Source organism: Myotis yumanensis, unplaced genomic scaffold (assembly GCF_028538775.1).
Source record: "Myotis yumanensis isolate MYYU_CA2020_CCGP unplaced genomic scaffold, mMyoYum1.0.hap1 SCAF_17, whole genome shotgun sequence".
In the NCBI taxonomy this organism is placed as follows: domain Eukaryota; kingdom Metazoa; phylum Chordata; class Mammalia; order Chiroptera; family Vespertilionidae; genus Myotis; species Myotis yumanensis.
The window spans coordinates 19272307-19296173 of NW_027223768.1; the positions used below are offsets into that span (position 1 = coordinate 19272307).

Genomic DNA, 23867 nt, shown 5'->3' on the forward strand with positions numbered 1-23867 from the left:
GACCCTGCATTTGGTCATGGGGACACTGGGAACCATGTGTGGCTTCCCAGAATTCCATTGGTTCAGTGTTCACACTCTTAGGGAGTCAGTAGTAATCACGCATAACTACATTAGCTCTAGTTGACCATCGATACAAAGACGCATTGGTGCTGCTGTCAATACCAGAGGAAAGTAGCATTGTGTATGTCATCCTCTTTTAGAAATTCATATCTAAGTGTATTTCCCATTGCTGTTTGTGCCAGCTCTGGCTCTTAATGATAAAAACAGAAAAATCTTTAGGGAAAATTACTTTTCTTGTATATCTCTCAGCCAAATCAAGGCAGTATATATAGCTTAGTGAGTAGATAAAAAGGTTAAAATGACAACACAAGGCCAGGGAGAAGAACTAAAAAAGGCATAAGTATAGCACATATTTTTAAAAACAAAGCAAAATAAAACAATATTAGTAAATGGTAGTGTAGTATAGTAAGTAGTTCAGAGCAAGGACTTTGGACCTGGTCTCGTAGATGGAATTTGCTAGCTGTGTGGCTGTGGACAACTTAATGTAAGGGATCTGTTTCCTCCTCTGTAAAGTGAGGATGATAATAGCCCTACCTCCTCGAGGTGAGGCTAATATACATTAGTGCGTGTAGAGTACATAGCATTCCATGCCTGGCACACAGGAGTGCTGATGTGTTTGCCATTTCCACAGTGGTATGCACATCAGTGCTCTGTAGGCAGAAGAATGCTAATTTCAGTCCTGTCTGTGTTTACATTCTCCCCCTCAAGCAGGTAATTTTCATGCCTCAGTCTCCCACAGTTGGTGCTTATAGTCTTCTGTGGAACTTATCATATTCTACCCCAAATTATACAGCAATTTGTAAGCCTCTTGAAAGCAAATACTATCTTCTTTGTCCTCCTTAGCATCGAGTACTTATGTAAGAGCCTGGCTCTTTGGTAACTGTTAGGGGAACTGGGAAGGACACACCGTAGGTTGGTCTGTGAGGCTAGTCCTTGGCCCTGCACCCTGGCCTGGAGCTCATGTACCTTACAGACCTCTGCAGCCTCCGCAGTCACTTCTCTCCTCGCTGTGCTCCAGTTGGCCTTGAGCTCCACTGCATCCCCCCTTCCCAGAGCCTGCTTCATGGGCACCAGACCTGTGCAGTCACACAGGTCCCCACACTTAGTGTAATGCTCTAGCACAGTGGTTCTCAACCTTTTGGCCCTTTAAATACAGTTCCTCATGTTGTGACCCAACCATAAAATTATTTTCGTTGCTACTTCATAACTGTAATGTTGCTACTGTTATGAATTGTAATGTAAATATCTGATATGCAGGATGGTCTTAGGCGACCCCTGTGAAAGGGTCGTTTGACTGCCAAAGGGGTCGTGACCCACAGGCTGAGAACCGCTGCCTAGCACCATCTGAAATCATCACTTTGAACCAGGGGCCTTGACTTTTTTGTACTGGTCCTGGCAAATCATGTAGCCTGCCTTGCTCTTCCCCATCACCTGCCATTGCTCCTCTGCTGTGAACACTCCCTACTTGTCCCTGGCTGACTTATTCTTCAGGTCTCAGCTTGAGTGTCATTCCTTAGAAAAGCAATCAAAATTAGAGCCTGGGTATAATTTTCCCTCCCTCCACCTTTACTTCTCCCTCAGAGGCTCACCTTACTTTGTAAATGAGTCTTTATTTAAATTGTGTGATTATCTCTTTCTCCCCACCAGACTGTAAGCTCCTTGAGGGGACAGACTGCATTCGTTCCTGGATGGCCATGCCAGCTTCATGGAAGATGATAAAAACATATTTGTTCCATGGGCGTTTTGACTTTTAAAATGCAAAGTAGGGATATTTATCTTCCCATGTTAAAAAAGTTGGTGTATAAAAATGGAGTGCAGTCACCATGCGGGTTAATGCTGCTGCTGACTTCTAACCACTTTCACTACAGCCTTTAAACTGCAGTGGTTCTCAACCTGTGGGTTGCGAACAATGAAAATACATCCTGCATATCAGATATTTACATTACGATTCATAACAGTAGCAAAATTACAGTTATGAAGTAGCAACAAAAATAATTTTATGGTTGGGGGATCACCACAACATGAGGAACTGTATTAGAGGGTCACGGCATTAGGAAGGTTGAGAACCACTGCTTAAAGGTAGATAGATGAACAGAACACAGTAAAGGGCTCCCCTCCTCTTTCTTTCCCACCATTTATCCTTCTCAGATTTCTGTACTAGTAAAGTTGAATCTAAAGATTCAGATTGTTTTATAGAGCTGCTGTTCAGCATATTAGTCTTGGATGAAATTTCCTATAGCATAAATGTCTGTAGCCTTCTGCCTACCATGAGGATGAGATATGTATTTACTTTTGATCTAATGGCCAGCGGCAACGAGCGTAAACTATTACTTCAGGTTTCTTAGCATCCCATGTGGAAAGGCCAGCACCACTATAATGAACGGAGCACTTGATGGTGATAAAGAACAGAGTCCTACTTGGCTCCCCTGTCCTCTTTCTGCCCTGTCTCATTGTCTAGTTTTAAATAAGCTTGATTAGCTTGCTCTGAATGCATAGCTGTATCAGCTTTCCATGGCCCAGTTTTGGGACTACATCTGGTTAATCTACTCCCTGGAATCAAACCAATGCTATTCAACATGTAACCAGATTTAGTGTATTATTTACTATCTTACAATCTTAATTTTTAGTACTTAGTAGTCATTCTACTTTTCAAACACTATAATAAAAATGTAAGTGGTACATTTCTAACCAAAGACTCATTGAGAAGTGGAATTTTACTTGAGATATTACAGTGGATTTTGAGCACCTCCCCCCCAAAATAAAAGAAGTAATAGCATACCAATTTAAGATACGATTGTTTTCTGAATTTTTCCCAAAGGGAAAAAATGTCCGTAAGTCTACCTAAAATTGAAGATAACCAATGAGAAGAATTTTTCTTGCTTATAAGAAGAAGAGACAAAATGTCTTTCTCTGTCTTGTGCAAAGAATCTGAGAAAAACAGATTTGAAAACCAATAGGAGGAATGCTTGTGATCCAGCCACAACTGTTGCATGTGGGGGAAGAGAGAACCCAGGTTATCTGTACACACAGAACATGAAGCAGTGGGGACAGAGAGAAATCCTAAAGAAGCGTAGGAAATAGAGAAGAAAGGGCATTCTCAGTGAAGTCATTGGCCTCAAAAACAGTTCCATCTGAGCAGGACTGAGTCCATAATGTAAGGTGATTTGCTTTAAGCTGTAAATCTCCTGGGTGCTTTAGGCCTCAATACTTGTTTTCACAAGGCTGGAAGAGGAGGAAAATATATCATTTCAATCTGCCCCTCTTAATACTGTATGGAATTTTAAGCAGGCTTCTCCCAGAGTTAAATTCCTGGTGCAGCCACCCCACGGTCTGTGTGACCTACTCCTTTTTCCAGCTTGCCCAGAAAGTTCAGGGGGAGGGTGTTATATTTTTCTGAACTCCTACTTTATGCTGGGTAATATGACTTATCTTACGTGCATTATCTCCCAGTCAGGTGTTAAAATAACATCTCCATCATCTTGCTGTTGATTAGTTCTTTGGTTGTAGCCAGTTACTGATGAGGCTTAGCAAGGGCCTGGGGTTGAATCTGTGTGCTGGCTGGGTGACAGGCAGGGAGCATTGCAGTTAAGAAAGGCCTGATGAGCTAGTCATTACTGTGGTCCCTGTGCATGTTACTTGGCCTTTCTCAAAGTGCTCATGTTATGGAATGGGTTTGGTAAACCAAGCTCAACTTTGTGAGGCTAAGGCAGCCGTGGGCAAACTACGGCCCGCGGGCCGGATCCAGCCTGTTTGAAATGAATAAAACTAAAAAAAAAAAAAAAAGACCGTACCCTTTTATGTAATGATGTTTACTTTGAATTTATATTAGTTCACACAAACACTCCATCCATGCTTTTGTTCCGGCCCTCCGGTCCAGTTTAAGAACCCATTGTGGCCCTCGAGTCAAAAAGTTTGCCCACTCCTGGGCTAAGGCAACATGAAGTGGATTAAGTGCTTATTTCAGTGCTGTGGTGTGCATTATGTGCTCATTAAAAGGAGATGGTCATTGTAGGTGTCATTTGTGTTACCTCCCTTTTTAAAAAAGGAATTGAAGTTTCCAGTAGGAGGTTTAAATGATTTGCTTATAAAATTACATAGCTAGTATTTGACAGAGCAGGGTTTCCAGTGCAAGCCTGTTTAACCTCAAAGCCCTACATATAACCATTTTGAAGTTGTAAGTTCTCATTATCAGTTGCACTTACAAACAATTGTGGATTCTTTAAGGACATTTTCTGAATTTAGCCAAATTGGAGGTATTGGACAGGCAGAGCATGGATGGTTAGTGGAACAGGACCCCGATTAGGTAGACATCTAAAAAAACTGGTGTTTCTTATTCAATATACTCCTCAAGTGCACACTTGCATTAAATTTATTTGAATTGAGAGAGATACCTACACTGCTCTTGGGATAATTGTAATAATTCTTGATGACTTTGTGTTCCTTTAATTAAGCCTACATACTAAAGGCATTTTAAAAATTCCTTTCTCTGATGAGAAAATTTTCAAACTCAGTATGACAGTCACTAAAATAAAATTAATTTTATCCTGGAATATAGTTTTAGAAACTGTAACTGTCTATTTTCTCTGTGTCATAAATAACAGGAGTTTCCTATCAGCTCTTGTGTCTCTTCCTCCTCTGCCCTTTCACCGCTTTCACTTCGTGCCAATCACAGGTGGATGCTCAATATCACCCCACAGCACAAGATAAATAAGCTTGGACAGTCTCCTAGCAACATATTGTTCTGGGAACCTGTTCTGTTTCCCTGAGCAAGCTGAAGCCAAACATGCTGGAATCTCAGCCAGATGGGAAAGGATTAGCTTATTGAGGGTGTTTAATGCATTTTTTAAAAAAGTTTCACTTTGAAATGAACCTCTTAACATACGTAGCAAGGTTGATTTTTAAAAGGACACTCTTTTACATATAAAGATAGTATCAGTAATAGTTTAAATATAAAAATATGTAGTTTTAGGAGAAATTCTCTAGGAGCAAGCTTGCCATATGTACTTGCATCATTGGTGAATAGATACATTTCAGAACCGTATAGAAAATACTTCCTCTCGCCGAAACCGGTTTGGCTCAGTGGATAGAGCGTCGGCCTGCGGACTGAAGGGTCCCGGGTTCGATTCCGGTCAAGGGCATGTGCCTGGGTTGCGGGCACATCCCCAGTGGGGGATGTGCGGGAGGCAGCTGATCGGTGTTTCTCTCTCATCGATGTTTCTAGCTCTCTAGCTCTCTCCCTTCCTCTCTGTAAAAAAAATCAATAAAATATATTTAAAAAAAAGAAAAGAAAAGAAAATACTTCCTCTCAGGCCTGATGGGCAGCCTGGAACCCCCTGGTACTGATATTCAGTTGCAAAAAATATTGAAATACTTCTGATCTGTGGGTGAATGGCTGCTGGGGTAGGTGCCCTCCTCATAGTACCATTCACTTCTGTCCTTGCCCCTGCCCCTGGGGATATACATGAAACACCTGTCACTGCTTAAAACTCTTAGACATCTTTCCTCTTTTCCCTCAGTGCTAGTGATTGCCACTTCATCTGGAGAGTATTTTTTTACTTGGTTTTCTAAGTGTATGATTAATACATACAGAGAAAAGAAAACAAGAAGAAATTGAGGCCCTGATCAAGGTCAAGAGAAATAATGTTTCATCACATGATCATGTAGATTCTCCTTGTTCATCTGATGATCTTGAGGGCACATGGTTGGCAGGTGGTGCTTTCCATTCTATTGCACTCTAGTCAGTCTCAGTGACTGGTTGGAGATGCCTGGAGATGGTGTAATAAGGATTACCATTCCTCATGACAATCTGCAGCAGAGATTTTGTAAATCAGTTACACTCTGGGGCATGTCTGACTTCTTGTTTGATGAAGATTGTCATCATGTTGTTGTTCAATGACTTGCACTGTCTGCCAGGTTTGGTCTGAGTTGGGAAACTTCCCAGTTATGGTGAGAAGCAGATCATTCCACACTTCAGAGTGTTCCTAGGTGGAAAGAACAAAGCAATTACAATAAGATGGGTGTCTTTGCTTTTTTTTTTTTTTTTTAAACTCTTCTGGCCAGATTCCAGAGAATTAAATCATCTCCATCCCAGAAAGCTGCATGCTAATTCTATATCCAGTCTGGGTGCTGTCCATTCTCTCTTGCTCTCTGTCACACATACATACACATGTTTTGAACTCGACAGAAACAATCTGTTGAGAGCCTCCCAGGGGCCACTTTGGTAGATATCCTGACAGATACTGAGGCATCAACGCATCACCCGCGCCTTTACCACGTTACCAAGAATTTAGCAAAATAACACATTTGTAATCTTTTAAAAAATTAAACGGTTTCTCTTCATTTTAAGTCACTTCCTTTAGGACCTAAACATTAAGATTTTTATTCCTAAAGGGATTATATCATTTTGATTATCCAAGGAAAGCCTAAAAGTAGATTTTCTCTATTCTATGGAGCAAAAGAGATGGCATTAATTGTGAGGGGATACATTAAAAAACAATTTTAAAAATTTCCATGAACCAGGCATTATTTTAGATAATTTACCTATATCACTTAATTCTCCTGACAACCATTGTGAACTAGAATTTTTTTTTGCCTGTCATTTTACAGATGAAGAAAGTCAAGTTAAGAGAGATTAAATACCTCTTTGCTGAGGGGTTAAGAAAAGTAAAATAGGCATGTAGACCCTGGCCTGTCCAGTTCCAAATGCTTACTTATTTACTTTTAAAATTTTAAGGTTCTGTGAGATTTTAGCCTTTTCTCAGAAAAGATTAGACCACTTTATGTCTTTTAAAGATGACATAATTCTAGCAAGAAATAGATGAGCTGCTTAAATGATTTTCGACTATCTCATTCAGCACAATGATTCCATATTCCTTTGTGCTTTCAGTGATGAGCTTTACAATCTTCTTTCTGTCTGGTAAATTAACTCCATTTCAAAAATGTTTTTGTTGTTGTTATAAATCATTTTCATTTCAGCATGATAGAAGCCAGGAGTGAATTTTACCTAAAATAAAGTAGTTAGAATTAACACTGTTAAATACATTAACAAGAAAACAGTATGGCATATCAGCAATATTGTAGAACAGAGATGGACAAACTACAGCCCGTTTTGTGAAAAAAAGTTTGTTAAAACAGGGCCAAACTCATCTGTTTATGCATCACCTATGGCAGCTTTTGTGCGGTAACAGCAGCGTGGAGTAGGTGTAACCTAGACTGCAGGACCCACAAAGCCTACAACACCCACCAGTGGACTTTCAGAGAGAGAGTGCAAATCTAGATTGCTTCCCCCTAACTTTGAGTTGGGTGAGCACCATCAGAATGCCAGAGACTTGATTGGGACACCTCAGAGAATGCTTCCCTAAATCATCTCCTCGTCTCACATGCTGTTCCTCTGACCCCCTCTCCCCCCTGCAGGTACCGACCAAGAAGCTGAAGAAATATGAGAAGGAATATCAGACAATGCGTGAGAGTCAGCTGCAGCAGGAGGACCCCATGGACAGATACAAGGTATGGGAGATGCGGCACCTGCCAGAGCAGGGCCTCAGTGACCCTTAGCAGCAGTTGTGGCGAATTCAAGTCCCTCTGCTCCTTCCTGCTTGATTTAGACACTCTGGCCATGCTAAATGTCCAGGGCTGTTTTCATTTCAGCACACTTCCTGAGTAGCCCACCGTAATATTTCTTTTCTTTCAGTTTATATATTTTTAGGTAACGCCACCTGTTGCATTTATACTGGGAATCTGCCTAAGAAGCTGAGAGAAAGAGAGGGAAAAGGAAAGAGAGAAAGTGGCTCTCGACTACTTTCAAAAATGAGAGAAAAAGGAAAATGGCAAAGTACTGTATTAGCTGTGCACGGTCACATCCACAAAGACTTTTAGAAGGTGATCTGTCCCAAGACTGGCAAGAGAATGCTTCAGACTCACCTATGTCTGTAGCAAATGTGAAAAGTACAAGCTCATTTGGAAGGACAAATAAAAACCACAAAGGTTGTATTGAGCACAGTCATGGTGTTTGTTGCAACATTTATTTCCACAAATAAATTTATGAGTCACAGTAACATTTCACTACAGTATTCAGTTTCAGAATCAAAATGATCTCATCTGAACATCTTAGTTAAATAAGTGATAGTATTTTTTTTAAATCAGGCTATTCACAAAAATAGATTTCTTCATTGGTAATTAGCAACACTGTTCCCATGATGCAATGACTGATTTCGAACTTATTTTTTCCAACTGAAATAATATTACAGATGCGTTGTTCCCTTTCTCTCCACATCAGCACATCAGGGTAAGAGAATATTGTATTTGTACAGTGAGGAATGTTACAATATCCTGCCAAAAAAAAAAAGCACTGGGTGGCATTATGAATTAAATCACCCAGGGTGGCATGGCTTCCACTTTTGGAACTAAGGTTGCTTTTATGTAGTCAGAGATCTGGGCACAGGCAGCTACAGTTACATAGTACATCTTGCCTCTGTTGCTAAATTGAATAGCATGCGGGGTTCTGGAAGGGGCCACGGTGGAAGGAGTATATAGATTTTGTAGTCAGACCTGAGTTCGAATCCTGGCTTTCCAAAATCAAAGGGCCACGATGTGGAATGCAAATTGGGAGTTTTTAATCCTTACGCCATTGTTCATTGTGTTGGACTAACTATTAAGCCTCTTCCTCGTCTGCAAAACATGTAGTGTAGACATTGCCTGGAAGGACTGTTGTGAAGATGGGGGATGGCATATTTTAAGCACCCGGCACATGGTTGGTGTGCAATAAATGGTCATTTTAGCCTTATTAGGCCTATTGCTTCTACTTACCCAAGTATTACTAGAATAGCACCACCTTTTATGCATCAGTCTCTTGCAGATCTTCCTCATATTTCTTCCGGGCATTGCTAGCCAATAATCGAATATGAGCATGTTTTCCCTCTTGTTCATAGAACTGGCTGCAGAACTGATAGTGGAGTCCCACATACTGCTCTGGTAGAGAACTGTAACACAAGGTGCTCCTGGAGTAAGGTGCGAAGCTAGCCACCAGCCCTCAATAATTAGCTCATGTAGCACTCTGCTTTAGAAAGGCTTGAAGTAGTAATTAGGAAACATTTCTGAGGATCCAACCTGAAGCCCTCCTACTGCTTGCGTCAATCTAGTTTTCTTATTGCTGCCATCGTTATAAATAAAATCTGGGAAGAGTGCTTTAAAATAGAAGGTAGAGAAATGAAAGACTAAAATTGTATATTTAAAATCTGCCTGGGACTGAATTTGTTATTGTTTCTTAAAGTCTTTTTGTGTCCAAGCAGATACATGTAAATAAATAGTGCAATGCATAATATTATTTTAAAAATGTTTACCACACAGCACTATCAGTGTGTATAATTTTTATTGTCGGGTCAAAGTAGAGCTAAACCTTTTGTTTTTGTTTTGAAAACAGATATTATTCTTTTGCTTGAGTGCTTTGGCCTCCTGTGTGCACATCAGGCCCCTTCTAGAACCGTTTGTTTTGTATCATTGGAATAGCTGGTCAATACACCACCTAACAAATAGCTCAACCCTTTACCAATGTCTAGACCAGTGATGGCGAACCTATGACACACGTGTCAGAGGTGACACTCGAACTCATTTTTTTGATTGATTTTTCTTTGTTAAATAGCATTTAAATATATAAAATAAATATCAAAAATACAAGTCTTTGTTTTACTATGGTTGCAAATATCAAAAACTTTCTGTATGTGACACGGCACCAGAGTTAAGTTAGGGTTTTTCAAAATGCTGACACGCCGAGCTCAAAAGGTTCGCCATCACTGGTCTAGATCTTTGTATTGGCAATAGATATACTTGGTAAAATGATAGTCCTCAAATTACATTATACTTTTGAGATGACAATTGACAACATAGTTTTCAGTCAACAGATTTGTTGTCTCACATACTCAATTTCTAGTTTAAGAATCTAATTATAATTAATTATACTAGGATAGTCTTAGAAAATACCTTTTATCATCTTCTAAATTTAATTTTGTCAAGAATAAGATCTAGGTCCTGGAAACTTTATATATAGTCATAGATCTTGGACTGGGAACCTAGTTATATAAATTCTTAAGAATAACTTGGGACGATCTTTGAGGCTTTGAGTCAAAACTTTTACCAGTGAACTAACAACCCCTTCTCCACCATTAGGATCCATACTGCTTACAATGTTGTATTTACCTCTAGCTTGCCACATGGCAAGAGAGTTAGGAAGGTTGTGTCAATTTAAAAAAAATGTCACGCAGTAAGATATTCTAAGAGATGTTTCAGTTTGAAGCTATTTCTCTTGAGCATGGTGGTAGACAGAACTATCGCAGGTAAGCCAGAGGTGGGATCAGAGACTCAACAAAGCAGACAGAGCTCTCAGCAGTCCTGTTCTTGCTCTATCAGTCTAAACATGTGTTTGGGTTTATTTTTTTATTATTTTTTTATATATATATTTTATATTGATTTCAGAGAGGAAGGGAGAGAGATAGAAACATCAATGATGAGAGAGAATACTGATTGGCTGCCTCCTGCACGCCCCCTACTGGGGATCAAGCTCACGAACCCGGCATGTGCTCTGGGAATCGAACCGTGACCTCCTGGTTCATAGGTCAACACAACCAACTGAGCCATGCCGGCTGGGCTGTTGGGGTTTATTTTTATACACAAATATCTGCACTTTCAGGTTATGTCACTATACTCACCGGTATCTAGTATCTAACACTGAAATCTCAACCACAATGAAAGAGACAAAACAGTGTTGGTATAAATTTGAATTGTAGAACCCTACGCACAATGAAAATGGTTTGGAATTAGTGGTAATGGTGGCACGACTTTGTGAATACACTGAAACCACTCAAGAGTGTATTTTAAAAGGTGAATTATATCATTTTTTATGAATTTTACATGAATTATATATCAAGAAAATTCAAGCAAAGTGTTCCAGGAGGATGGGTGCCTGGCCTACCATCTAACTTTCATAAACCCTGAGTCACACAGAGGTACCTGTGCAGAAGCCATGCTGTGGGAGAGGAGACCTTAGAATGGAGCTAATTAATGACTATAGACTCTGTGTACCCGTATTTATGCGGGAAAGGACAACATAAGTGGGTGGCATATTCATTTTCATTTGTATGTGTGTATACACATATACACACATACAAATGAAAATGAATATATATATATATATATATATACATACACATATACACACACATTTAAATGAAAATGAATATATATATATATATACACACACATACACACACATAAACATATATAAATAGGTAATAAACATGTGTACACACTGCCTATGCTACCTGGTCTTGGCATCAATTTGTATTTGAAACTCCGTGAGCTCTATACTGACTATACTGACAAGTAGCCTTTGGTATACTTTTTCTGTTTATCTTTATGACTAGATTTCAAGACAGAAAAGGAAATTTTATTGGAAGAATTTAGGATATGTATTCTAAGTCTCTTTTGTTGTCCTTAAGTTTGGCTTGACCAAATATGTGTAGCAGCTTTTATCTACTCTGATATTTATTGATTTCAAATGAAGTGACGTGCAGGAGGGAGGTTTGTCCGTAGAAGTACATCATGGATATTTTCATTTTCATACAAGTCCCCAGAAAACAAACATTCATGGCTATGTGTAGCTGTTTTAGTACATTGTAAAAATTAGTTGCCAGGCCACTAATAACAGTTACCAATTTCAGAAAATAAAATATTTTCTCTTTTAAGGAGATCAATTGTTCCCATCTAAGGAAAGTTAGTTTTTTGATAATGTAATCAGCCGACAGCACTTTTTAGAGAATTGCAGCCTTCACCTGCCTCCAGAAGATGCTATGCTTTTCTTGTTTAATTAAAGAACTACTTGCACAAATGTGGGCTATGCCGTAAAAAGCATAGCTAATTAATTAAATTCAGTGAATCTCCCACAGCACGAAAAAGACTATTACCTATTTTAGATGGACATATCCTAGAAAGAACCAGGGATGCTTATACTCTCTTGTGTTTGGGACACAGATAGTATTATAAATGCATAATTTCTAATTGAAGTAGCTTACCCATGCTCAGTATAAGTGAATTTCAAATATGTAACTTTGTTTCTTAAGGTTAGACATAGTAATTTTAAAATCAAAATGTAGCCGAAACCGGTTTGGCTCAGTGGATAGAGCGTCGGCCTGTGGACTGAAAGGTCCCAGGTTCGATTCCGGTCAAGGGCATGTACCTGGGTTGTGGGCACATTTCCAGTAGATGTGCAGGAGGCAGCTGATTGATGTTTCTCTCTCATCGATGTTTCTAACTCTCTATCTCGCTCCCTTCCTCTCTGTAAAAAATCAATAAAATATATTTTAAAAAAATCAAAATGTAATTCAAATAGAAAGAAAATAACTCCTAAATTTACAAAGTTTTCTTGCATGTACTAATGTTTATAGAGCAATTGCTCTGCATATAATTTTAAATTAAGCTGTCTAATTGTACCTGGTAAAAACAATGCTAACAAAACATTTGAAGTAAAGCTTAATTGTACTTGTATTATTTGCCATCCTCACATATAATATCACATTTTGTTTTTAACTTGACTAATGAAGAATTAAATTATGCTAAACTCCTTACCTCACAAAAAAAAATTAAAAAGGTTCCCCTCTTCTTACTGTGTTGGAACCCCTCATTCAGAGAAGTCAAGATAAGTGAATTCATGTTTGAAAAGTGTTTTTCTACAAATGGAAAGAAAGTTACATTTTATTATGTTTCCACATCACAGAGACTGTGGTTGGCTTTTGGAAATATTGTGTTATGAAATAATGTGCTTTTCATGAATGGTTATAGTCAAGAGGGTGGTTTTTATGATAACTATGAAACTTAATGATAAGCTTCAGAAGACTGCCACTCAGTCTCTCTGAACTTGGAAAACCCAGCGAACTTGCCGTTGTAGGATGGTGGAGAAGGCAAGCTCTTGCCTCCTGAGGCTTCACGAACAGGTTAGCTAAGAAAGAGCAGGTGGTTCCTGATGCTGCTGCTGCTGATTGGTTATACTTAACATTGGGGGAGGTATACAGTATGCATATTAAGAATTCCGAAGTATGTTTATTGATGATCTTCAGAATGAATTCTCCAAAACTTTCTTCGGTTTTCAGTAAGTTCTGTTTTCTGTTGAAGTGATATTACTGAGAAAGTTATGTGTCACACTCATGTATTTCTACATCCTTTGTAACTCATTTGCTTTGTTTGTTTTTTTTAAAAAAATGTATTTTTTATTGACTTCAGAGAGGAAGGGAGAGGGAGAGGGAGATAGAAACATCAGTTATAAGAGAGAATCATTGATCAGCTGCCTCCTGCAACCTGGGCATGTGCCTCAACTAGGAATTGAACCCTGACCTCCTGGTTCATATGTCGATGCTCAACCACTGAACCAAGCTGGCCAGGACCATTTGATTTTTTAAAATTTGATTTGTAAGCTAGAGTAGAGCAGGGATTTGCGGACCATGGCCTGTGGGCCAGATATGGCCCACTGCCTGTGTTTGTAAATAAAGTTTTATTGGAACACAGCCACATCCATTTGTTTAGTTATTGTTTCTTTTGCATGTAATGACAGAGTTGAGTAGTGTCAAAGACCATATGGCCTGCAAAGCCGAAAATATTTACTATCTGGTCATTTACATTAAGTTTGCTATCCCCTGTGCTATCATCTAAGATTTTATTTTTAATGCCACAAGAAATGCAGTCTGGTTTGCCAACTGCCATTACTTATTACTGATAAATATTGTTTTTAGTTTGACATTTAAAATTTTTAAATTTCTACCAGCCAGATAAAATTGGGTATGTTGGGTGAAGGAAGAGCATAAAACAATTCTAAATATCAAGGTTTTCCTTCTAAAATCTTCATTTACAGACAGTGTAGACATTTCAGCATTTCATGTGTAAGTATTTGTCTTTGAATGTCAAAAAACCTGACGAAATTTGAATGTGATGATTATCACCTCTTTTGAGAGAGGTATCCATAACAAAATAAGTGAGAGCTGAGCGTGCCATTGCTCATAAAATTGCACTGGATCTTTTAGGGAAACATTTTCTTCTGGCCCTTAAATGTCTTCAAAAACATGCCAAGAATGCATTACAGCAGCGGACAACACACCCAAAACACAGCTGGAGTTTATGAAGCTGCCTCCTTCCCCATCATTTTTTCCTTTAAGGCTCAGTTTATTTTCTTTTGATTGCCAGCTCACATTTTTCTGGTTTTTTTTCGTCTTGGAAAAAATGATGTTCACCATCCTGTACTATTCCACCCAAACTTCAGAACTCGGACTCGGAGGAGGGCTGGAACCCGGTGTTCTTTTGCACTTCCCTGCCCAGCAATGTCATTCTGTTGCCTGAAGAGAAACTATTTTGCAATATTTCCAACCTGGTTGCCTAAGGAAGTTCCTTCCACCGGCTCTGATAACACAGCATAAACAACTCACACTGTAGTTGGTAATAGTTACACGCAGCATTTTCATCAGTCATGCAGACGGCAAATAGTTCCTGGAGAGGGAGGAGTTTCGTGACTCAGTCTTGGTCTTCCTGAGTTGAGACTTGCCCTCTGTCTGCCTGAAGTGCACATTCTTCCATTGAACGCTCGCAGTCCCAGAGAGAACTTAGAGTATATGACACTCTAAGGAAAAACAGCAAATCTAAGCCCAGTAGCATCGACAAGTGTCTGTTCCTGTTACTGCCATTCCCTAAATGTATCAGTAGGTGTGCAATTTCATTGGATCTTCTTTTTTTTCCTTCAATTGTCTGTGTACCTATGATTGAAAACGGTAGTTGGTCTATGGCTTTTGAGGAGGTAAGTTTTTAAAATCTATGTATGTCTGTAATAGCAGCGTCTGTCTCTCTGAAAAATGCAGTATCCTCCTCCCAAAAGTTACTAACCGCACTCTCCCAGCTGTGCGTCCCTGTGCAGGAGGGGAGGGGACGAATGGGAAAGCTATGGTCTGCTTGTTGTCCAGTTGTACGAGGTGGGGCATGTTCCAGGCAGCGTGAGGAGCGATTGAGGGGTTATGGAGGCAGTGTCTCCTGGAGTCTGTGCTGTGAAGCCGGGGAAGCGACGAGCCTGTTCTGTCTACAGGCGCTGAGCATTCAGCACATCTGCTTGTGCAAACGTATGACACGTGACTGTCTCCGGACTGACTGAGGTGCATGGGGCTGAGTTCAGCTCTCTCTCAGGTGGGCAGCCCTTGCTAATGTTTCCAAATGAGCCAAGCAAGGTTACTACCTTTCCCAAGCCCATCGAAAGGAAACTTTCTTCTCCGTTCTGGTGTGAAGGTGAACTCTGTCGTGAATCAGTCAGTTCCAAAGTGAGTTTGGCTCCTCGGGAAAGGGAAAGGCTGGAAAAGACAGCTAAGTGATGCAACCTCTTTAACTCTTGGTGAGTGCGGGCAAGCGCCTCTTAATGGAAAATGTCCATCTGAGTGGCCAGGAGGGTCATGCTGTGGAGGAGGATACTGCATGTTCCCTCTGTCTTGCTTTCCCCACATCTGTGAGTGCAGAGCTGGAGACCACACTCCCTACTCTGCTGCTTGCTTCGCAGACACTGGACTGAGCTTCCTGCTAAAGCAAATGCCAGGTGTGCCCTAGGCTGTTGTCCTTTTTTAGGGACCCTCAGACACATAATTTCTCCCCGATAGTCTCCCACCCCTCAGATGTGTGTCTGTGAAGAAGGGTCCGAGTTACATCGGTCTTGGAATGGGAACTTAACCAGTCAGAATTTCAGCTGAGCTCATACCCCTTTCGCATATAATATAACCACCAGACGCAGCTCTGATCCATAGGGAGAGTAGCTACCTGTGCTTCTTAAATACTTTGAACAAAGTCCTTTTCTACTCACTTCGTGTGACTTTACCTGGAGGTTATTTTAACTCAATTCTAAGCATGTAATGTAACCTGAAAAACTGGTAGCTGCAACATTTTCTCTTATGCCAAATGAGTGTGATGTAAATAATTAGGGGGGATTTTTGTACCTCGGAGTCCTGCAAGTACAATTTCAGTAGAAATAGGACTTTAACTCAGGAATAGGTAGTGTAGTAGTCTTACCAGGGTCCCTTTGGAAGGGATTTATCAAGAAATGAGAAAAATGTCTTCTGCATTGTGAAATACGTTGAGGAAACTGCTGGTATTTGCTGCCTGTTCCTGGCAAGGAGGGCATTTATGAGAGAAGTTTCTGACTCTCTTTTTAAATCTGAGTTTTTGACAAGTATGTAAGTTGTTTCCACAAATAGGGGTAATAGTTAGATATATTGGCATGAAAGACGCACTCTCCAGGCCCTGCTGGAATTTGGATCACTTCCCTAAAGACTGAAAGATTCAGCTGCACAGGCCCTGGCTTCTCCATTATTTTAGTCTCCATGTAATTATGCTTCTGTAAGAGGGCAGAGCATCTGTGGGGGGTGAGGAGGGGGGGCAGATAGACTTGGATGAGGACAACTTGCCCCTATAAATGTGCATGCTGTCTCTTCAGGAATAAATACCTTGGCAAAGGGCTTCTGGCCAGGCAGCACTTTTGGGGGTTACATTGTATTTCAGTCACAAAGGAAGATCCAGTGTGGTTTCATGCAGAATATGAGCATCTAGCAAGAGTGGACTTAAAAAAAAAAAAGTCCTTTTGACATTTTTATCATTTCCAGTGAAGTTGAAATTCTAAATTGCTTTTTATTTTTTAAACAACTTTTTAAACTTTTAAAATACATGTATTATATATCCATTGTGGAAAACTTAGAAACCTTTAAATATCACAAAGACAACAATAAAAATAATCCACTATCTACAATTAATATCTTTTATGCTGTTATAAAAATGGGATTTTCCATTTACTTAGCTCTTTTTCTTCAAGGTAGCATAAGCATTTCTTCTGTTATTAGGTATTTTTCATTTCCATTTTAATGCTGCATGGAATTCATGAAATTATTTAGAAATATCTAAGTGATTTGGGACTTTAAACTCTTTTTCAGTCGGTGTCTTTTTAAAAAATGTTTTAACATTCCCCAATTGCCCCAGTCTACCTTCTCCAGAATTGAGGGCAGGGAGGATCCCTGTTGGCTGGTTAGAGTCGAGTACTAGTTTGGTCTTTAGCTTCTCTGCTGGCCTGTTTCGGAATCCACTGCCCCCAGGACAGCCGCAGGCGTTGCCTGTACCATGTTTCTTAGCCCTTCTTTGAAAAACAAAAAGAAATTATGTTTTCTTCTTTCCATATAACAAACCCTAGGTTGTCCTATAGAAGACAAAATTCACCACACATACCCACTTGCATACACGCACACATACTCTCACACACTCACATTCATACACACACACACACATTCTCACTCACACATACACAGAGTATGCCATGACAAAATCTCTTTCAGGACATAGATTTGTCTTCTGGTTGTGAAACAATGCTTTGTCTGAGTTTTTGCCACCCTTGCAGAAGGCACGGCTAGGAGTATAAATATGAAAACAGGAAGGTGTCATCACATTGAAGTCTTTCCTGTCAGCTCTCTGGAGTGTCCTGTAATTGCTAGCAGTAGCAGAAAAAGCACTTTTGATACTTTGGAATGGAAAACACTACATTGCTATTCTGATGGGAATGTACACAATTCATAATGGCTAGTTAAGGGGAGACCTTGCTTCCTAACAATGTGTCTTGGTTCTCTCATCATATAACTTTGTTTCAGATTTTTTTCCTGGGATTTCAAGGGGGAAAAATAGCTCAGTAATGTATTTTACCCAGAATCTTTTAATCTGAAATTTAAAAAACAAAACAAAACACAACAAAGCAAACATAAGGACAATTGTTCTTATAACACAAAAATTGGTGTTCAGAAAAGTCAACATATTTTTACCCAAAGAATGAAAATGTCAGTTGATAGCAAAGTCATGGACCCAATGCATCCTGACCCCTGATATTGGGAACACAACGTGAAGCCCTGTCTAGTGGTTTCCCCCTATTCCAGCCCTACTGTGTCAGTGGTTTCCCCTGAGGTCAGGGTGGGGTTATTGTGCATGTTTCCAACAAAGAACTGCCTGTGTCTGCATTCTAGGTCTCTGTGGGAACCTCACGCATTGGGGGTACGTGTGGAAATTTTGCTTTTTTGTGGCCCAAGTTTTATACTGAAGCCCTGCCTGGGAGTCTGGGGCAGGGGTAAGTTCACGGGGTAGAGTGCCGCCTCTGCACCGCTCGCTTAACTCACCGTTGTTCCCCAGACAGCTGTCCTGCCCTCCTGTGCCACTGCGCCTTCTCCTCTACACCTTCAAGTTCACTAGTCGTTGCTGCTTGTTTTTCCAGTCCCATCTGTTGCTGCTAGTACCTCAGGCACTAACCCCCACCTCTGGTTGTTGCTCTTTTTCTGCAGAGGGAGAACCGGAGATTACAGGAGGCCAGCATGAGGTTGGAACAAGAGAATGATGACCTCGCCCATGAACTCGTAACCAGCAAGATTGCTCTGCGGAATGACTTGGATCAGGTACACCCATCATTCACTAGGAAGAAATAAGACTGTGACTACCTCCTCAAGGGCAAGGGCCCAGTTGCTCTCACCACAGTCCCGCCGGGGCTCCCTCTGTACTTGACAGGGAGTCCGCTGCTTGATGGATGAATGGGTGGGTGTAGGTGGGAGGGGACTGCTTGTGCCGATTGGAGCAGGTGGGAAACGCCAGCCTTGGAAAAGGGTTTGGGTCACTTCCAAGAAGCATGTGTGTCCTACGCTTTTATACCTCTGCACTCCCGTGTCTCTTCTCTGCCCCTGTAATTTCCTAAGGCAAGGCCTGCCAGCATAGTCACCTGAGAGCATCTGCCACCAGGAATGCTCATCGACAGTAAATGTAAAGGGTTATGTGACCTATGCACGTTAAGATACACATATTGTCGGGTCAGCGGGCATCCTAGTGGCTGAGCGCCCACACTGCCTGGGTGTGAGTCCTAGCATTACCATTTCCTAACCACGTGACCCAGGCAGTTCTTACCCTACATATCGGTATAAAAAAGGCTGCCGCCTGGGATGATGTGAGAATAAAACAAGGGAAAGCAGTTTGGTAGTATGTGTTGAATAAACTTTAGCTGTTGCTAGGAGGACCTTAGATTGTTTAACTTCCTTTGTTCTTTCCAACAGTACTGACAGCTTTAGGACTTCTGTTTTCTATTGCTGGAGTTTTCAAAAACAGTTGGCAATGTGGAAGGAGTCTTGTGTAGATTTGAAGTTATCACTCTATTTTCTGACTTTAAAAAAGTGAACATTCCCAGCCCTGGCCAGGTAGCTTGACTGGTTAGAGTGTGGTCCCAATAGGCCAAGATTGTGGGTTCCATCCCCAGTCAGGGCACATACAAGAAGCAACCAATGCAGGCATAAATAAGTGGAACAACAAATCGATGTTTCTCTCCCTCTCTCTTTCTCCCTCCCTCCCTTCCTCTCTCTCTCTAAAATCAATTAAAAAAAATTTTTTTAAGTGAACATTCTGAACAAATAGTATGGGATCAGAAAAACTGAGACTTAGAAGAGGTATTATTGTGCTCTAACTATGCATTGGCACTGTTTAAAATACAAATCCATGAGTAACATAAATCTGATGGAATTAAGATTGAAGGAATTTTAACAATGTTTAAAAAATTGTCCCTGCCACAACTTCTTTTCCCCATGTACACAGTTGATTTTGCAGCTCACAAGTTTTAACCGCAGTAAGGTGGGAGAAAAGACCACTGGGAAGGAAAAAGTGCTAACAGGGAGAGGTGGAAGCTGAAGGAGTCAGCACCAGATTTAGGAAATAAAACAAAGACTGTGCTGCTCAGAACGCCGGATAGGAAGGTAGAAAAAGCAGCCAATCGGGGTGGGAGAGAGATGGCCCTTTTAACCACAAGCCTCATGCAGCTGGCCTGCTTGTAAGGTGTTGGTATGAAAAGTATGTGACTAAGAGAGTCAGAACTAAAGAGGAAGAGGCGTCTCCAGTGGATGAAGACCACACCCCACCTGAACGCAGCAGTTACAGTTTTGTATTAAAAAGACTAGAGTGGTGAGTTAGTGCTGTAATGCAATTCTTGGTTCCCTGTTAGCTTTCCAAATGGCCCTCACTCATAACTGACTCTGTCATTTTGAATCTTTTATCCATTAATAGTTTTCTTGAGATGGCGAGCTAAATGAAAAATGCTTTAAGCAGTTAGCCTCAGTGGGCATTCAGTGAAATAAGCTAGAGCTGTAAATTGTAAGTTGTGTGGGTAGTATATTTGGTAAGCCTTTAAAAGTTTTAAAAAGAAATTAAATACTTACTGATTACCTACTATGTACCAAGCACTATATTAGTGATTTCTAAGTATTATCTCACTTAATCTTCCTAATGACTTTATTATTTTAATCTTCCATTTTATAAATGAAGAAACTGGCATATATACAGGGTGTCCCCCAAAAATATATACACATTTTAACAGCTGATAGCTCAGTTTTGAAAATGAAATGTATTTTAATAAATACTGCCTTAATAATTATTTAAAGTGTGTGTACACATTTTTTGGGGACACTCTATATATGTATCAAAGATTTGGTCAAAAATATACATACAAGGTTATTTACTGCAGTGTTACTTATAAGAATAAAAAATAGAAGTAATGTATATGTCCAATAGAAGGGGAGAACAGAAGTATATTTGTAAAATGTCTTTTTAAAATAGATTTTTAAAACAATGGGAAGATAGTGATATAATATATGTATTTTTAAAATAAATTAATTTCCTTTTTAAGGATAATCCTTTTTAAAGGATATTTTAAAATATATTATTTAAAGAAAATATATTATCTACAAATAAAAATCATCATAAAAATTAATTATGTAAAAGTTTTTTCGAGAAAATCTATTTTGAGGATCAGTCTGGAAGGATGCTCCATGGGTACTCCTGAAATATTTGAGTGCTGAGCACCTAGGTGCTCATGTAAATACTGGAGCAGCCCCTGAAGAAAGTTAACTCCTTCATCTATTCCTTCTCACTCGTATTTCCTCCCTTCATACCTCTCTTCCTCTTTCTTTTTAAAGAATAAGACCTGGCCCCTGCCTTTTGAAGCTTGCTATCTGGATAAAAGAATAAAAATTGCAATTTCATGGATATCTCCTCCTGATGTTGCAGTTTCTCGAGCAGGGCTTATTCACCTACCAAAAAGCTGTCCCCAGTTTAGGGGCCCCGCCCGGCAGCTTCAAGGAGGGGCCCTCACCTTCTAGTCTCTCACCCCGTTGGCCTAGTACTTTTCCGTTCCCAGTGGGTCAAGATCAGATCTCTTCATGAAAACAGCAAAACATTAAACAAACATGACAGAAGATTGTATTTGAAATAATATGTAAAGCAAACAAACACTAATTAGGTAATTAGGAACTTTGAAAAAATAAATTACTCCTTACCCTTGTCATGTCCGCGTGGGCTTCAGGCTTCTTGGGTACGAAGGCTCTCAGTGTTTCTCTCTGACACAGCTTCTCTTTTGAGAAGTCACCCTCCCTCAACTCCTGCAGTAAGGGCTTCTCAGCGATGAGAAACGTGAACAGATACATCTCCGGTTCTGTTTCTGCTGCCCCCGGCTCTCAGGCCCTCCCTGTCCTTTCCTGGTCCCAAGGAACACAGGAGAGAGATAGCCAGGACTTTCCCACCGAAAGTGCCTAGCTCCCTCCTAACCACATCATGTTTCCTGTTAGACCAGAAACATGTACTAAGTGGCAGATTCTTTTGTTTTATTTGAAACAACTGGCTAGTTCTTTGAGAAACTATCTCTGAAAGCTCCTCATCCTGATGGTAGAGCCTTTTGATCAGGTGATGGGAGGATTTGAGATTAAATCACAAATTGCAGTGTTTCTCTCACATTCAAGTCACAGAAGCCTAACAAAGAGGAGAAACTTCAGATGAAGCCTCCTGGGAAACTCTGGCTCCTCCCACATGGGGCCCACAGAAATTTCTGCAGCTGTCAGATCGGAAAGCAGTAGAAATCCAGTGAGCTTGCTTTACCTTGGCCTGGTGAAGAATGTGCAGCAGAAAATGTGAAATAGAAATAGTAGGCCCTCTCCTCATAAATATTTAGTTGTTTATTAAAAACTTCCTCTGGAAAGTGGCTTTCTTTTTCTTTTATTATAGACATTTCCAAAACTGCATTTTTGAGGTCTGCCTCTAATTTTAAGATGCTCTTTTGCTGTGTAGATTTCCCCCCTAAAATCTAATGTATTAGTGTCCTTAAAGGGGACTTTTTCACCTTAAGTACCTGACACTTTCAAGTTATCTGAAAACAGAGCTATAACCTCTGAGGTACAGGACATGAGGAACATCAGGCAGTGAGAACGGAGAAGCTGGATGTGGCTTCCCTGCCAGCACCCAGCAGACGGTGCTGGCCTGGCCATCTGGACACGCGGCAGATACGGCGAAACAGACAGGAGGCCACCTGGCCAGCATTCACAATTACTTGGATAACATTTTGCTGCTGTCAGCCAGGGACAGCTTTTTCAAATAGCTTTCATCCTCTGCGTCGGTGGTTTTCTCTGCTGACCGTGTCCTGTGGCTCTCCGCCACCTCCACTCCACACAGTCTGCTTCTGTAGTGACTTTCAGAGCCACATCCATTTATTCGCCAGATACTTACGGAGTGCCTACTCTCTACCTGTGCTGGGCTTGCTTCCGGGGCTGTAGAGATGCACAGAGAGATGTGGTTCCTGCCTCCCAGAGCTTCAAGTCTAGTGGGCAACACAAGTAAATGACACGTGGAATTTGTCATTTCAGACTGTGCTAAGTGCTGTCAAAGGAAGTATGACAGAGTTAAATAAACAGGAGCAAATTTAGATGGGGGCATTGGGGCAGGGTTCAGCCATGCTTCCCTGCACACGTGAACTTGAAGCTGAGATCTAAGGGGTAAGAGCCCTAGATTGTAAAATAGGCACATTTTTTAACTGAGTGAAGCTAACACACAGTGCTTTCTTGGTTAATTTGGGCTCTGTCTCTGAGTTAAGACCAGAGTATTTTTCTGAGCTTTTCTGGACCTTTCTAGAAATATGGTCTTTTCTGTTTAGATTACTTTACTTTTCCTCATGGATCTCTCTATCATGTGTTTTTGTATTTATTTATTGATTAGTTGACTTTATTTTGAGAGAGAGATTTGTTGTTCCACTTATTTATGTATTCACCGATTGATTCTTGTATGTGCTCTGACTGGAGATCAAACTTGCAACCTTGGCGTATCAGGATGATGCTCTAACCAACTGAGATACCCGGTCAGGGCTCTAGCATAGATTTTAGGTCTTAATTTCTCCCTGCTATACTCATTGTCCTATGTGAATACCCTTGTTGGGCTCAGCTGATCTTTGAATTTTCTCTCCTATCTTTGGTCCATGGATCAGCCTCTCTCTTGCTTGCCCTCTCTGAACCCACCCACAGGAAGTACTGGTTAGAACCTCCCTAAAGGCTCCACACCTTTCATCCAACCATTTCCACAGGGTCAGAGTGAGTGCTTTTGTGACATCTGAGATGTGTAAGGAGCATTTAGGAAGAGCATGGGCTCTGATGCCAGTCCAGTCTGAATGTGGATCATGAATCTGATAGCAGATGTGTGCCCCAGTCGGGTTATTTGATCTCTGCAAACCTCACTGCCATTACCTGTAAAACAATCATTGTTGTGAGGGTTAGAAATAATGCGTGCCAAGGGCCTGGTATGTCATTGGCATTCAGTGAAAGCAGCCATCCCAAGGTTAGCGAGGAACAAAAAGAATGGCTTGTGGTGATGTTGGAACAGGAAGTGCTAGAGTTGGAGAAGTAAACACACTCCCTTCACCGTCTTTGTCTTTATGA

The 23867-nt window shown here is 40.5% G+C and overlaps 1 protein-coding gene across 7 annotated transcripts in view; it reads left to right on the forward strand.

The window, feature by feature from the left end:
* Window positions 1-23867, forward strand: part of RABGAP1L (RAB GTPase activating protein 1 like) — a 425164-nt gene that overhangs the window by 385690 nt on the left and 15607 nt on the right. For 5 of the 7 annotated variants that reach the window (XM_070397213.1, XM_070397212.1, XM_070397215.1 and 2 more), the window contains 2 exons: window positions 7474-7566; window positions 18429-18539. In XM_070397213.1, coding sequence (XP_070253314.1) covers window positions 7474-7566; window positions 18429-18539 — 204 coding nt within the window. Of the gene's footprint in view, window positions 1-7473; window positions 7567-7750; window positions 9758-14494; window positions 14885-18428; window positions 18540-23867 lie in introns of those variants that run through there. The other 2 variants (XM_070397214.1, XM_070397218.1) reach the window with 2 other exon arrangements.